Source organism: Pituophis catenifer, unplaced genomic scaffold, assembly GCF_029215685.1.
Source record: "Pituophis catenifer annectens isolate HBS135680 unplaced genomic scaffold, rPitCat1.0.hap2 SCAF_3, whole genome shotgun sequence".
NCBI lineage: Eukaryota > Metazoa > Chordata > Lepidosauria > Squamata > Colubridae > Pituophis > Pituophis catenifer.
The window spans coordinates 70,650,828-70,666,337 of NW_027256883.1; the positions used below are offsets into that span (position 1 = coordinate 70,650,828).

The window sequence follows — 15,510 nt, forward strand, 5'->3', positions numbered from 1 at the left end:
CTTCTAATATTCTCAAGGTTTAGAGTACTCCTGCTATGAAAAATGGGGTGGCTCATTTCATTTTTATGAAAGTTTTTGGTTATTTATTTTCCCCTTTCCATTTTTTTTATTTCAAAGCTAAGTTTTTTATTTTAATTCATACATTGCTACCATTTCTTTTCCCTACTCGTTTTTCTGATTTTGTACCCTGGTTTATCTTTCTCCATACTTCTAGCTCTTATTCTTAATTATTTCCTTATGTATGATTCCTTACTTAACATTTTCCTTATCTTCAAGATTTGCTCTCATCCCTTTTTTATTCTGATAAATTCTACTAATTACGTTTTAAATTGTATCGTTTTGTAGTTCATATCTTAACCTTGATTGTTCTGCTACCAATTTTTCTGTTCGGTTCCTATCACTACTTTTGTTAGATGCCATTAATGCTGAAGGATGCTGACAAAATACACAATAACCAGTCACCTTTCTTCTCTGCCCTTTCCTCTCATCACTCATTTATAAGGAGCGTTGATTCTTTTTGAACCTCTTTGGCAATTTTTTATACCTCTGCAGAAGAATACCATGGTAGACATCTCAATTTGAGCAGAGCTTTTCAACTGTGAAAATATTAGGTGGTATAAAATATAGCAACTACAGAAATAACAAGAACTAGGTATTAGGATAAAATCATCCCAATATTTCAATGTCTCTTAGTTCATTTCGGGATCCATTTCAGATGAAAACCTATTAAGTCTTTCATGATTTGGGATCACAGTATCTTATTTTGTATATTCCACCAAGTCCTGTAATCATCTTTGGAGAGTCTTTTCTGTATGTCCCCCACCCAGATTGAGGTATAAGGTGCAGCTGCTAAGAATATGTATGCAGATTCCCAGAAAGGCATACTTTTTTTCTTATTTTCTAGCCTAAGCAAAAATCTATTTTATTTTCCCAAGCCCTATAACTTTAAATTAAACACTTAATGTTTACCTACTCTTTCTAGATAATCTTACTTTTTATGTTTCAGTTTGCGCCATTAGTTTAAATGGTTTTCTTTAATAATTTTAAGTTCTTAAATATTTAGACTCCAGGTTTTTTTTTATGGTGTTTATGTATTGATTGCAACTTGTCTTGAGGGAGATTTTACTCTGTTTGGTGTCTCTAATTATATTAATTGTGCCACATCAGACGAACTATTGTCAGTTATTATTCTCCTTGGTGTTTCTTACAATATGATATAGATTTTCATTTTTTATTCTTTTGCTTCATTTTCTGGAGTTTATTGGCATTTCCTTTGTTTCCCTCCTATCATTTTTTTAAACAAACACTATATTTCCTTTAATGGACTTTAGCTTCCTCTCAGAGTCCTTGGATGTTATTCTTAGTTTATTTTTTTTAATTTACTGTATATTTGCTTTTGATAATCCCATTTCCCCTTTAGTCCTTACCCGCTATCATTAGACAATGTTTTCCAGGTGTATTTTATCCCAGCTTCTGTATTACAAAAAACAAGCATAAATATCTGCTGAATCTAGCTAGATTTTCTAAAAACAAAAACAACAACAACAAAAACCTTCTGTATGAAGGCAAATATCCCCAAGCATGATTTTAGTGATATGCTGCCTCTAAACACAAAAGTTTGTCTAATATTTTCCATTAAATTAGGCCTGTTTCTGCTTTGGAGGTGGTTCAGTCATTGCCTCAGACTTAGTGTACACAAGACAGGATTTGTTTCCCCGTAAATTGTCACTTTCATCTTCTTTTTCTCTTTCAGTCCCAACTTCATTCTTCAGTCTTCTCTGCAAGTTGAGTTTTGGGCATATTCTCTCTGATTCTTCTTTGCCTTGCTTGGCTCACATTACTACTCTAGCTGAGGTCTGTCTATTCTCTTTATAATGCTTTAAAATGTGCGTTTTCTTTTCCAAAAACACTCTTCATGCCATGCTGATTGCACTGTTGTTTGTCTTCCAGACTGCTTGATTCTCTGCTTCAATCCATTATATAGCTTTCTTAACTCTTCACTCATTGAATATTTCTGTTGGTGTGTTTAAATGTTACATGTAACCTTGTTTCTCTTTTAGTAGCTTTTTCTATTTGACCATATTTAGGTTTTAAAAAGATCTATCTGTAGTCACAATGTATGTCTGAAAAACGTAAAGAATATGAACAAGATTTAGATGGCTCCATCTGTACATCTCTATCAGTTTAATTTCATAACCTTACTTATCTTTTAATTGTTTTCCCCCTATTTCATTCCATTCAATAAATATTAAAGTTCTAAATTTCTACTATCATTTGCTGTTTTCATTTTCTTAATGTTCTTTCTTTCTTTCCTGGCTTTCTAAGCATGAAACTCTTTTTTCCTTCAGTTTTGACAAATTGTTTTTTATGATGCTTACAAAAATTGTTTAAAATGCTATTTATGTCTTTATGCTTTTTTCAACTTCGAGTCTCATGTTTGTTCTTTGATTCTGTTATCAATTTAGTTATTTTATGGGGTTTACATATCTCCTTTTTTCATTCTAGTCTTAGCCAGCAATTTTTCTATTTCCCCTTTTGTGGTTTGAAATTGGGAGCCTATAAGTGTAGAAATACGTATTTTATTTCAACATCATTTCTAATAAATTTAGCTCCATACATAACCCACTTTAATTTATAGTACATCAATTCAATAGTTGCTTCTTTTGTACAGTTGAGTGTATGGATTTAAACATTTTAAAACAGCTATTAAGGATATACTTACTGTATAAATTTACACTATATTATTGGCCTTTGTGGATTAAAGAAAAATCTTGAATCCCTAGGTGGACTGCACACAGCATTCTACCATCTGCTCAGAAAATCAGGTGCGGGGTTATCCAACTCTGCTTTGGTTCAGAGGTGGAGAAAAGGTAAGAAAATTGCAAATTGGGTTTATTTGTGAAATTACAGATTTACTTTTACATGATTGCTTGGGCTAGATTATTTTTCAGCCTACCTCAAATGTGATTATGGAAAGCCTGGCACTCTAGTTGTTAGTTAAATCTTTATATTATTGAATCATAATATATACGCATGTTAAACAAAGATAAAATTTGTCGTAAGAGTTCCAATCTTATTTATGCTGAATTTACAAAAGCAATCTCTTCTGAACTCTGGATTTCACTAGGAAGATAAAAGGTGGTCCTGATAGCCTTCAGGCAAGGTGTAAATGAAGAGGTCCCATTGGAATAATGAAATCTTAGCTCTTTTCCTCATAAAGGCCTAATAGTAAGATTGTTCCACCAGTTGAATGTATTCTTTAGTTTAAGCTATTTCCTTTATATTCTGGCACTCTCTCCTTCTACCATTTACAGATTCCTTTTCCTTGGAGTAAAAAAAAAAACCTCTCCCTTTTGCCCATTTACAACTGCAGTCAAAATACTAGATTCCCCCCCCCCCCAAAAAAAAACTCGTCTTGATTTTCCTAATGTCTGTTTAGACCCAATTAAACCAAATTCTGATTTCGGTATGATTCCCTCAAGTTTTGTTCAGCGAAGAATCATTGTCTAAACACATTCAGGTTTTCAAAGTTTTTTAAAAATAATTAAGCTAGGAATCCAGCTAAATCAAAGCCATTGGTAAAATAATATATTTATCGGCTATTGTATCCTGCAATAACTATTTAACATAATCATATTCTAATGGGACATTAGAAAATGTTTGCTAAGCTAGTAATAATTGTGGTTTGATTTTTTAGGTTGACCAATACAAAGGAAAGAGAGATTTAGATTCTTTGAAAGAGTATATTGAATCTCAGTTAAAAGATTCCAAAGAAGCCATGAATGATGCTAAACCCACCAAAGCACCTTTACCAGAAATAACTCCTGAGGTAAATCTTTGGAAGTTCTTGCATTAAAGGGATTTTTTTTCTCTCACTAAAAATTATTTTCTAAACTAGGGTTCTAGCCCAATTCCAAATATATGCCTGTATTTGGAAAACCAAAATAGTTCCCCATTCGCACATTAAGCTACTCATATATCATATGTATATTTAAATGTAGTATGTTTATTTCCTGTTGGATGGCAGCAAATTAAATTTCATTGCTTTTTTTTTAACTCATTTATTATCCTTGTGACATCATATTGTGTTGCCAGGTTGAGATACTCAGAAATATTTTCTGTCTTAGTATGTGACCCAGCAAAGTGACAGGGTACAAATGGACAGGTCAGACAGGTCAGACGGGATAACAATAAACAGGACTGTCCGAAAAGAAGAACCATGGGAAAACAAAGAGATCACTGGACTAAAAACAGTAAAAAGTTCATTAGCATTTCCATAACTTTAAATTCAGTTCTTTTCAACATCTGTTTAGCTGTCACACAGTTTTAACAGCAGTGGGTATAAAACAGGAAAGATGTTGCATCACTTTGACTTAAAAAAATTTACCAGTGTGGGATCAGAATGTTCCAGAGAATTCTAGAACATTCTATTTCCCTTTGGATTATGCTTTTCCTGGAGTTACCAATGTTGCATATCCATAATAAAGGGCTTATAATTAGGATCCTGGGTAAGGCAATTTGATTCTAACCTTTATTTCTTTTGATAGGGCAAAGTTCTTTCCCTGTCTGAAAAAGATTTTGATAAAGAAGTGGCTAATGGGATCACTTTCATCAAGTTTTATGCTCCATGGTAAGTTTTTAGAGAAGAAGTATATTACAAGTATTTAACTTCTGTTTCTCTTTTTGTTGTGGAGCATATTCTACCAACCACGCTATCTATTTCATCCTCTGGAATTGGAAAATATAACATAGAATAAATGATTAGTTTTATATATACTTAATTGTTTCCTGTTCTTGTGATATCAGTGGAATCCTTGAGATAAACTGGAATTACCCATAGTTAACTTTTGATAGCTATGACTAATTTGTGGTTACAGTTTAGTGTTAAGATATTAGGCAGAATTGTTTAATTTTATTAAAAGTGTAATGTCTTCTCTGAACTCATCCCACTGCAGTATTTTAATGGGGTACTCAGATAGTACTCCTTTCCTCATTTATTTTGTTAGCAGTTAATACACTATCTACTCAAATAGTTCTGTTACTTCCACCTCCATTCATAAACCTCAGTATTGAAATTTCTACTTCTTGAGTGTTGACATACTGTGTGAACCTCAAGGTTGTCTGTAACATACTTTGCCTGAAGGAGAATTAACAATGTTTTTTCCCCCTGTTATCCAGCTGCATATAACTCAGAGAATTGTTGTTCCCTTGAAAGTATAGGATTTAATTTAGTCTACATCCGTGTCAGAAAGTATAGGGCTATATGAGCATTTAGAAGGCTAATTCACATGTACATTTCTAAAGATCCATTGCTTGATAATGAGTACAGATAGTTTAACTTTGCTAAAAGTAATTGATTGAATCAAGACTTAGTCTTACAATAATAGTATGAGTTAATTAATGATGACATTGATTTCATTGGGTTGCTTCTGATTATGTTGGATTCAATGCATTACTTTGGTAGACTTTAACTTTGTTGGTATTTTTGTAATCACATATATTTGAATGATCAAGTGCTTGAGTATGAATCTGTAAACTGGTCTGAGATTTGCTCAGGATTCAGTGACTTCATGGCTGATTATAATGGGATTGAAATTTGTATCTGTTCAAGTAGTTTGAATCATCCTCTAATTCAGAATAGACAATTTTTGTGCACACATGTAACATTTGTGCTCATGTTCATATTGTCTGAAGCTTCCCGTCTGACCCATCCTAACAATACAACTTATAATATGTGAAGAAATACTGAATTTTGGGGAATGGGTGTGTTTATCTTTCACTTATAAAGCTATGATGGCATGAAATTGGGCCACATTCTTCTCTGTTCCATATGAACTATTACATGTTAGCTTAAGTAGCCAAGAGTGTATGGAGGCTACTTTTGCTGTTTATTTTAACTAAATATTTACATTAAGCTGAGTAACAAGAAGTTCATCTTATCTTAGTAGCTTTCAATATATATACATGCCCGTAATGCACATTCTCCATATATAGTAAGTGTATTTAAAAAGACAATTATATTAACTGAGATAATGATAGGGAACAGATGGCAGTGTACAAATGTACATTATGGAACAGTGGAATAAATTCTTTTCAAGCTAGATGTCATGAGAATTTAATAATTTATATGTTAAATTCAGCTTTTAACTGCTAGTTTGTAAAAATCGTTTTGTAAGAGGAATATTAATTTTATATGCTTATTCCAGTTCTATTTATTGTAGATGTGATCACTCCAGAATTTATGTAGTTTAGATTTTGTGATATAGTTCAGAGTTCATAAAACTGTTTAACATTTACTGGAGTGTACCCATGATGCAACAGTTCAAATGAGGAAATTTATAGAAAATAAACCAGATTTTCAAGTGCCATTCTCAATAAATTATTTGCAAAAAAATAATAATATTAGAATATATATATCATTGATTGAAGTATTTCTGATAAAGTTTAGTCCTAACTGTAACTATATTCCTTAGGGGAATACTGGAAAGAAATGTAGCAATCAATAAAACAGACAGAACTTCTCAAAATATTGACCTTATTTATGGATGTATTTTTTTATTTATCGAACTAGTAAAGGACAGGTAACAGCTTAAAAGAGAATAATCTTCAAAATAAATCTAAATTTACAAAATATCAAGTATATACAAAGTACAGCGGCATTAAAAATTTGTGAACCTTTTGAATGTTTCCACTATTATGACCTAAAATGTGAAATTGTTCTTCACACAAGCCCTAAAACTAGAGGTAGAGAACCCAGCAAAACAAGAGTCAAAAGCAGTATACTTGTTCATTCATTTTTGAGGAAAATGATCCACAACTATATATTTAGCTTGGTTCACCAACTTTTAAGTACCACTTTGTTCATCAACTTTTAAGCATAAAAACATTCATTTTTAATTGCCTTTGAGCTGCTGAGAAGTTATATATTGTACTACATTGTAACTTTTAACCATGCACTTGCATATGTAGCGTTTTACATATAGATGTACAAATGCTTTATTTCTGCCTTTTAAAATTTAGAGTTATGCTAGAGCAGTAATGATGAATTTTTGGGGCGGTATGTGTCAAAAATTCGGAAAATGCCTAACTTGACTCTGCTAAGGTGTCATCTCCCCCCCAACAAAAAAGAAACAATCACACTCTCCCCCCCACACACACACACACACCATCTAGGGCACTCAGTGGTAGCACTGAGGCTGCATCTGAGGTAAAGGCCAGAACTTCAACTTCAGCCATTGGGCCACTGCTGCCCTTCAAAAAGGCTGCCTTGCACTGTTCCCCATGACCCAGAAGCCTTGGGGAACAGCACGATTGCCCCCACAGCTCAGTGCTCCCCAGGATCTGCCATGTGCCATTTACCTTTAGGCAATGTTGTCTTTGTGTTGACGGGCCCCTACGGCTGCCCTGGGTTGCACGAAGCCCCTCTTCTTGAAGTATCCTCAGAGAAGGGTCTTCCACAGCCACTGCAGCCGTCAAAAACTGCATGCATATCCCATTCTCATACAATTTTCCGAAGCTCTGGAGGTCACACAGAGCATACCCCATTCTTGTGCAGCCTCCAAAAATAGCATGAAAATAGGGTGTGTGCTGTTGAGAATAGTTTTCAGGAGGTGGTGAATGTCACGGTGTTACCCAAAATATTATGGCATGTCACCTTTCACACTTTTATCATAGGTTTGCCATCACTGTGCTAGAATCAGTAGTAAGAGAAAGGCCTTTGTCATCCCATTCAGCGAAATTTAACTTCTTTTAAGGTACCTTAGAAAAAGGTTTTGTTTAAATGGTACATTCTTTCCACATTTAAAGATTTGGCGATCCTTAACTCAGATATTATATGATAGCATCTGAAAGAATGCAAGAGCTGTTAAAGTAGTTTACTTTTACATTGCAACACAAATTGATGAAATACAGGTTTCCAAACAGTTTGGCTTGTTATTGATCCTCTCCCTCCCCAAACACGAAAAGGGGAGTGTGTTTTGTCTTAGGTCTTATGTTTCAGAAGCACTTTCAAATTCTCCAAGCCTCCATTTTCCAAGAAACATTACAAAATTAAGGCAATTGTTGTCATATTCTTTTAAATCTGGAGAAAGGCAATCTCCTTAATCCTTCATAATGAACTTATTAGATTCAAAGGGAGTAGCTGAATATTTATGAACCTTTGGTAGGATGATAAATATTTGTACTCATGAAAAATGGGTGGTGATTCTTGTAAGTCTTAATGAAGTAGATGTGATTTAAGTTGATTTTCTGTCATCAGATATGATTGGATTGTATGAAAGGATTCATATTTATATCTGTATTTAATCTTGTGTGACTACTAACAGATTGTATTGTGATATGCCCAAACTTAGTTTTCATTGAGTTTTCTTTCTTTTTGAAAAAAAAAACGGATTTCTTACATTAACCATCAAAACCAAAATAAAATTCACTCATTATTTCAGGTGTGGACATTGTAAAAACCTGGCTCCCATATGGGAGAACCTCTCAAAAAAGAACTTTCCAGGACCAGTGGATGTGAAGATAGCAGAAGTAGACTGCACTGCTGAACGCAATGTCTGCAACAGATTTTCAGTAAGCACAAGGCTAGATGGTATTCCAGAGTTTATACTAAACATTGAAATTGCTAGTGGCCATTAAGTTTAGTCCAGGGGTGGGGAGCGATGGCCCTTTTATGACTTGTGGATTTCAACTCCCAGAATTCCTGAGCCAGCTGGCTCAAGAACTTTGGGAGCTGACGTCCACAAGTCATAAAGGGGCCATACTCCCCATCTCTGGTTTAGTCAGTCCTACTGCTTTATTGTTAAAACCATGCACTGGGATTTAAAGGGTTTTCTCACACCTGTTATACAAGGTCAACATGCTGGAGATCTTGAAATGCCTAAAAAAGGGGCAGGCCTAGTTAGTACTTGGATGGGAGACTTCTGGGCAATTCCTAGGACTATAGCATTAGGAAATTAAAACAAAAGGCAGAAGATGGTCAAGACAAACGACATTTGTATTGCAGCCAAAGAAAACAACAGTGATCTAGGTTGACTTAAATATGCCTTAGACATGTACCGAATTACATTTAATGCAACTGGAATGATTGGGGTGGGGGGGATTTCTGCTAATTAACATATGCTGAATAAAGGGATAAGGTTAAAATGATGGTTTCAGATTTCTTTTTTTCTCTTTCTGAAGGTCCATGGCTACCCAACACTCTTGCTTTTCCGTAGTGGTGAGAAAATAACTGAACACACAGGAGCCAGAGATCTCGACACACTGCACAACTTTGTTCTGGGACAGTCCAAGGATGAACTGTAAAAATGTAGTGCTTAGTTACCGCTTCTTTAGCTGGGTCTGGTAAACTTGGAAGTTGAATCATGGTAACATTATTGGATTTCCAGTAGTGGTCATGCGGGAAACTGGATGTTCTAAAGCGTGGTATTGTCTGTTCATATGTTTGTATTTCCTATTATCTACTCTGCTAAACTTGAGGGAAGGTTACAACAAACAGTAACTGTTCAAATTGGGAACTAGTATTTATGGTACTGGTTACATTAATGAATTTCCACTTGTCATATGATGAAAAAAATGTATTTTGAAACAAAAATTAAGAGGAAAAAAGCTAACATCAGAACACATTGGTTTCACTGCAGATAACACATTAGTACAATATCCGTTGCATAAAATTTGCAGAGTTTAATCTCCTTCGGAAACCAAATTAGAAGAAATTCTAAAGAAAAGCACACAGAAGCACAAACACTTAGGAAGCTATCCCTGGCTATTTACTTTCTGTTGTTGTCTCCTCTCATGAGGAAGTACAATGAAAATTAACGGTACTGCCTAGGTCTGGATATTGGACGATGCTACCTCTCAGTTAAGCCCAACACTCCATTTAATTAAATTGCATGACTTGGCTGTCTTCACATAGATTTGATATTCATTTCAATTCCAAACATTATAATTAAATTTTACTGGGTGAGGGTTGTCCCCCTATTTACAACTTGTCAAATTCGGATTAGCTAGGATCCATGTTTACATATGAACAAGTACAACTTTAGAAGTCTATGAAAGACCTTCTCTTTCCCAGGTCCACAATAACAAAGAAATCAAACTTGCTCATAAATTTTTTCTAGATGATTTGTAGGTGTGTGTATTCTCCAGCCCCATTCATTCAATCCTGTTTCCAATTTAGTATGCCCTAAGTGGGGAATTAAAGCCAAAGACTTTCTTGTGCAAGTAGTGATACAAGATCAAACTATAGCAGCTAAATCTTGATCTATTTTGCATATGGATTATTGCCATCTTTCTGGGACAGAGTTACGGGTCATTATCTGCAGGTCTATACAGAAGATATACGATATTCATAGCCATGTCTAGATACTCTGTGTTTGTACTCTAGTTTGTCCTTCCTTCATTTTTTGAAGGCTGGAGAATTTGTCCAGAACAAAGCTGGAAAAAATCCTTGTGAATTGTGGAAGTTAACTGAAAGGGCTAATCACATATGGCAGAGAAATCAACACATTTCTGCCTTAAAGGGAGCCTTTATTTGTTTTAAAAACCTAAAGAAGCACAATCTTACGAGCCGGCTAAGTTGTAACTCATGAGTTTCTTGTACAAAATCAAGTGGTACAATTGTTTACACAATTTCTGAATAAATTTTTTTTAAAAAAATCATGGTCTTACTAAATAATACATCAAAGTTAATATATCTGATGACTGCAATAAATTATACCTTTAGTTATTTACAAAAATCTTCTTAAAATGCAAAGTAGTCAAAGGGAAGTGCACTGTTGAAATTTTGCCTGGACATTTATCTGGAATCTGACATTAGAAATAAGGTTCATATACCATTGAGATGTACTTTTCTCAAATTAAGAATATGCCTCATTATTACCAGTAAATGTAAAACAGTTGTACTTCTGACTGCAGCTTTGCCTCATTTCCACCTTGTCAACTTACATTATTCTGAAGAGCAATCAGGTAAGTGTCTCTTCTTTAGTAAACGTCATTTTCTTTCCCATTTCAGGAAACCAGTTTTTTTTTAAAAAAAAAACAAAAACATGTAGTTTGAAACTCCTCAATTCCTCCATATGTCCAGTGGAGTTTCATGTTTTTGTCTAAGGAATAGTGGGTTCATGTGCATGCTTGGTCATGGTGATGCCAAGATACTTAGAAAGTCAGAATTAGCAATAAAATGTAACTGTAGAAAATGCCTTTGAAAATAACACAGAAGCATCTTCCTATCTGTCTGATAATTTTGTCTCTAAAATACCCCCTTCTCCCCAAAATGGTAGCTCAACCAAGGTTGTCCTAATTATTAAAAGGCATATGATCAGTTCTTTTATTTGAAAGGACAATGTATAAAAGCTGTCTTTAGCTTCTAAAGGAAGCAATTTAAGTGAAACAGTTCATCAAAATAGAAGACATTTTCTTGCAGTAGTTTCCAGGATCTCACATATTTGGTTTCTGTGCCTTAACGAAGTTTTGTTAACTTCTATGCAGTTGTAATTTCAACTTAAAATTGTGCTTTTTATTCCTTAGACAGACTCCTGTTTTCTTCTTGAGATATTATCCAAAATGTGAGGGACGCTTGTTTAGTAAGACTGAAATGTAGTTCAAACATCAGGTTACTTTTGTCACATCTCTCTTTGTATTCACAGGATCCATATTGTTTAACTTGCTCTGCTGGCCTACTTAAAACTATCAGATCAAAAAGGAATGAGTGTGCAAATACTTAACAAGTAGTAACAGAATTCTTTGCTTTTCATTATTCTTTCTTAAGGCACAAATGCTGTTCCAGAAGCATTGGATTTTCTTTTTTGCTGCGTCTTATAAAGATACTTTGTCAGTGACACCCACAAGCTCTTACTACCATATTCCTGTATTTTTTCAAAATGACGTTGGAATTGTCATCAAAGTAAAGAACTGAAATTGCATTAAGTTTTGTAGGAGCACAACATGGTTTAGGAACGTTCTCTGGATTCATTAGGTGAACCTGTTTAAAGAAATTGATAATATTACCTGTAATTTCAACTTGGTCCTTCTTAAACTGCAGTTTTATCTGATCCATCTGAGATTGGGGCATGTTTATCAAGTTGGCCTCTATGTCTATATAGCCACCCTATGCTCTTACTCAATTTTGCAAGCCTATACTATTATTTTTAGCTACTTAAAGTGAGGTGCAGTTGTACATTTTCATAAAAAGTTAATGAAATTGCCCGACTGAGGTATCCCTGTTTTCTATAATCCTGCTAGTATTCCCACCATTAACATTAATGAATTAATTTATTAATGCCAAAATTATCTACCTATTTCCATGTAAGTTTAACCAAGTCTCAGTCCAGATATGCTGAAGAAATTAGTTATATTTCCTTCAGGAGGAAAGACAAGTTTAAATCCTTCAAAATAATTAGTTATGAGCCTTGTAATATATATACACATATACTCACCAAAGTTTGCACAATGGCATGATTTGTGGCATTCATATGAGCATTGAGAGGGAAAGAGCATTCTCCATCACAGTAGTTTGCTGCATAACCCTTTGGTGCAATTATCCAATCCTTAACAAGAATATTATATGGGTTAGAACTCAGGTTAATAAATACATACAACAGGAACACCGAAATCAGTGTTTCTGTATTTGCAGGATGTTATAAAATTGATTTTACTATGTCTTGAATTTTAAACAATATAACAAAATAATTTCTATAGTATAAGGCTGTTGTCTTTATGTAATATAAAAGACCAAGGAAAGAGCTAGTACACCATTCTTTATAACATCCTACAAATTCATAGAGAAACACTGATTACAGGAAAATCTTTATTGTTGCTTCTAATACTGACTTTCATGCATGACTCAACCTTCCAAAGTGGGTAAAATAAGGACCCAAAATTGTTGGGGGCAATATGCTGACTCTGTAAACCACTTAGATAGGGCTGTAAAGCACTGTGAAGTGGTATATAAGTCTAAGCGCTATTGCTTTTATTAAAGTAATTCTGAATCTTCTCTGCCAATCCTATAGTATGAAGAGTATACTCATATACAGGTAATTCCCATTTAGCAACCACAACTGGAAACAGTAACTTGGTTGTTAAATGAAGTCGACACTAAGTGAAATCACAACTGTGCCTTATGATCTTACTTAGCTTTGCTTTGTTTTACAGACATGCAAAGATCATAAATGTAAAAATTGATCACTAAGATATAGACATGGTGAATGTCTATAGGACAGATGCACAGATTCTGTCACCTCAGCTTTGTGTGCCATGTCAAAGTGGGCAAGGATATAGTGTGTTCTGGAAGGGGGTTTCAGGATTTTTAAGGGATTAAAAAATGATCAAAAGAGTTTCTGCTTGGAGTTAGATTGCAAACGATTTCAACCCCTCCAAGCTTTAAGTCCTCATTTTACACTTGCATGCCCAGTATATGCAAATAAAAAAACCCTCGCATTTTGGTTCTACCTACTGTGAGTGTTTAGAAACTACAAGAAGGATCCTGACATTTCTTGCACCCCTGATGTTTAATGGAGAGTACATTTGTTTCCATAACTTCCATAACAGTTTTGCTGACCCTGTCCAAAATCCATCAGGAGTGGAGAGGACTATAAATATTATAAAGTAAACAAAATAGTATTAGATATGTTCTAGAAAACACTTGAAAAAGCATTTTATTGCAGCCTATAACTAAAATTTGCTCTTCAAGTGATATTTATGACAAATATATCACTGAGCAGGATATTCAAGGAGATTTCCTTTCTCCCTGCATGTACTTCTATAGAACTTGCACAAATCTAATCTTCTAAAAAGAAAACCAGCATCAATATCCCAGATAGTATTTTAAGGCCACATTTAAGACAGAAACACCGCATACCTGCCATCCCAAGTCTTGGAAGCTAACATAAAGTTCATGCTTTCTGCAAGCCGTTTTTAGGTCGCTGCTGTTGTAATCTGTTAGGAGGTATTTAAAAAAAAAAACTGTTGGAAATTGTAATTGTAAGTTGATGGAAGATGCTATAGTTCTTAAAGCAAGAGTGGGCAATTTTTAATAGGCAAAGGTGCAGATAGCACATGGAAGACAAAAACCATAACAGCTACTACATAAATGGAGCATTGCCACACACATTATTTTCTTGCAGGAATTTTTAAGAATAAAAAAATAAGCACTGTTTTTAACTCTGAAAGCAGTTTTAAAAACCACAGCATTGATCAGTTTCCTCAGGATTTACAATCCTCGATTTACAATCAAAATTGAGCCCAAAATTTATGTTGCTAAGCTAGACATTTGTTAAGTGAGTTTTTCCCCATTTTATGACCTTTCTTGCCACAATTGTTGAATCATTGCAGTTGTTTAGTTAGAAAAATGAATCTGGCTTCCCTGTTGACTTTGCTTGTCAGAAGGTCGCAAAAAGTGATCATGTGATCCTGGGACACTGCAACCGTCATAAATATGAGTCAGTTGCCAATTGTCTGAATTTTGATCATATGACTATGAGGATGCTACAATGGTTGTAAGTGCGAAAAATGATCAAGTCACTTTTTCAGTGATGTAACTTTGGTTGCTAAATGAACAGTTTTAAATCGAGGATTACCTATACAGAGTTGATTTCCAGCACTCAAAAGTGCAAAATTAAGCAGCCTGCTTGAATCAGACTATTCACACCTGCTTTAAAACCTGCTTTAAAACCTCCAAACCTGCTTTGGATTTTAGAAATCCAAAATCATTTTTTAATTCTTGTGCTACTGGACAGGAGATTAAAATTATTTCAAGAAATACTAGGCTAGCACAGGTTTGAGTTATTTTTTGTAAATTAATTTTTTTTAGTCCTGTTAAATGTGCGTAAAGGTGTTCTTAGTAGCAATCTTTTGGAAAACTCAGAGATAATAGGTCAACAGAGCAATACCGATGTGTTATGATAAGCAGTCCCTTTTTTCTTGTCCTATCCTGTACTCCCATCGCAAGACTTGAATGCTTTGCTGTTCTACTATTCTACCTGGATGAAAGGGCAGATTTGTTTTTCATCACTGAGTTCTGGTAGGTGACCTGGTGATGCCAGACTTCACTCAGATCAATCCAGTGGTGAAATCCAAATTTTTTTACTACCGGTTCTGTGGGCATGGCTTGGTAGGCATGGTGTGGCTTGGTGGGCGTGGCAGGTGAAGGATACTGCAAAATCTCCATTCCCACTCCACTCCTGGGGGAAGGATATTGCAAAACCTCCATTCCCACCCCATTCGGGGGCCAGCCAGAGGTGGCATTTGCCGGTTCTCTGAACTACTCAAAATTTCTGCTACCAATTCTCCGAACTGCTCAAAATTTCCATTACCAGTTCTCCAGAACCTGCTGGATTTCACCCCTGGATCAATCCTCCTAAATAATTGACATAGCACCAGCACAGGTTAAAAGGGAGAAGCTCTTATAATCTATCAGAAATCTGCCTCTCCAAAGATTGGAGTTTTCACTGTAGGATGAAAACTGGGTACAGGTAGTCCTCAAATTACAACAGTTAGTTTAGTGACCGTTCGAAC

At 34.8% G+C, this 15,510-nt stretch overlaps 2 protein-coding genes across 2 annotated transcripts in view; one reads left to right on the forward strand and one right to left on the reverse strand.

The window, feature by feature from the left end:
* TXNDC5 (thioredoxin domain containing 5) overlaps positions 1–10,683 on the forward strand; it is a 28,773-nt gene extending 18,090 nt beyond the window's left edge. The window contains exons 6-10 of the mRNA XM_070940713.1: positions 2,784–2,870; positions 3,698–3,829; positions 4,548–4,630; positions 8,442–8,571; positions 9,181–10,683. Of these exons, the coding sequence (XP_070796814.1) occupies positions 2,784–2,870; positions 3,698–3,829; positions 4,548–4,630; positions 8,442–8,571; positions 9,181–9,303 (555 nt within the window). The 3' untranslated portion in view covers positions 9,304–10,683. The remainder of the gene's footprint in view (positions 1–2,783; positions 2,871–3,697; positions 3,830–4,547; positions 4,631–8,441; positions 8,572–9,180) is intronic.
* A 1,090-nt stretch (positions 10,684–11,773) lies between these two features.
* BMP6 (bone morphogenetic protein 6) overlaps positions 11,774–15,510 on the reverse strand; it is an 85,168-nt gene continuing 81,431 nt past the window's right edge. The window contains exons 5-7 of the mRNA XM_070940712.1: positions 13,856–13,932; positions 12,435–12,545; positions 11,774–11,980 (exon numbers count right to left, since the gene is read on the reverse strand). Coding sequence (XP_070796813.1) covers positions 11,831–11,980; positions 12,435–12,545; positions 13,856–13,932 — 338 coding nt within the window. The 3' untranslated portion in view covers positions 11,774–11,830. The remainder of the gene's footprint in view (positions 11,981–12,434; positions 12,546–13,855; positions 13,933–15,510) is intronic.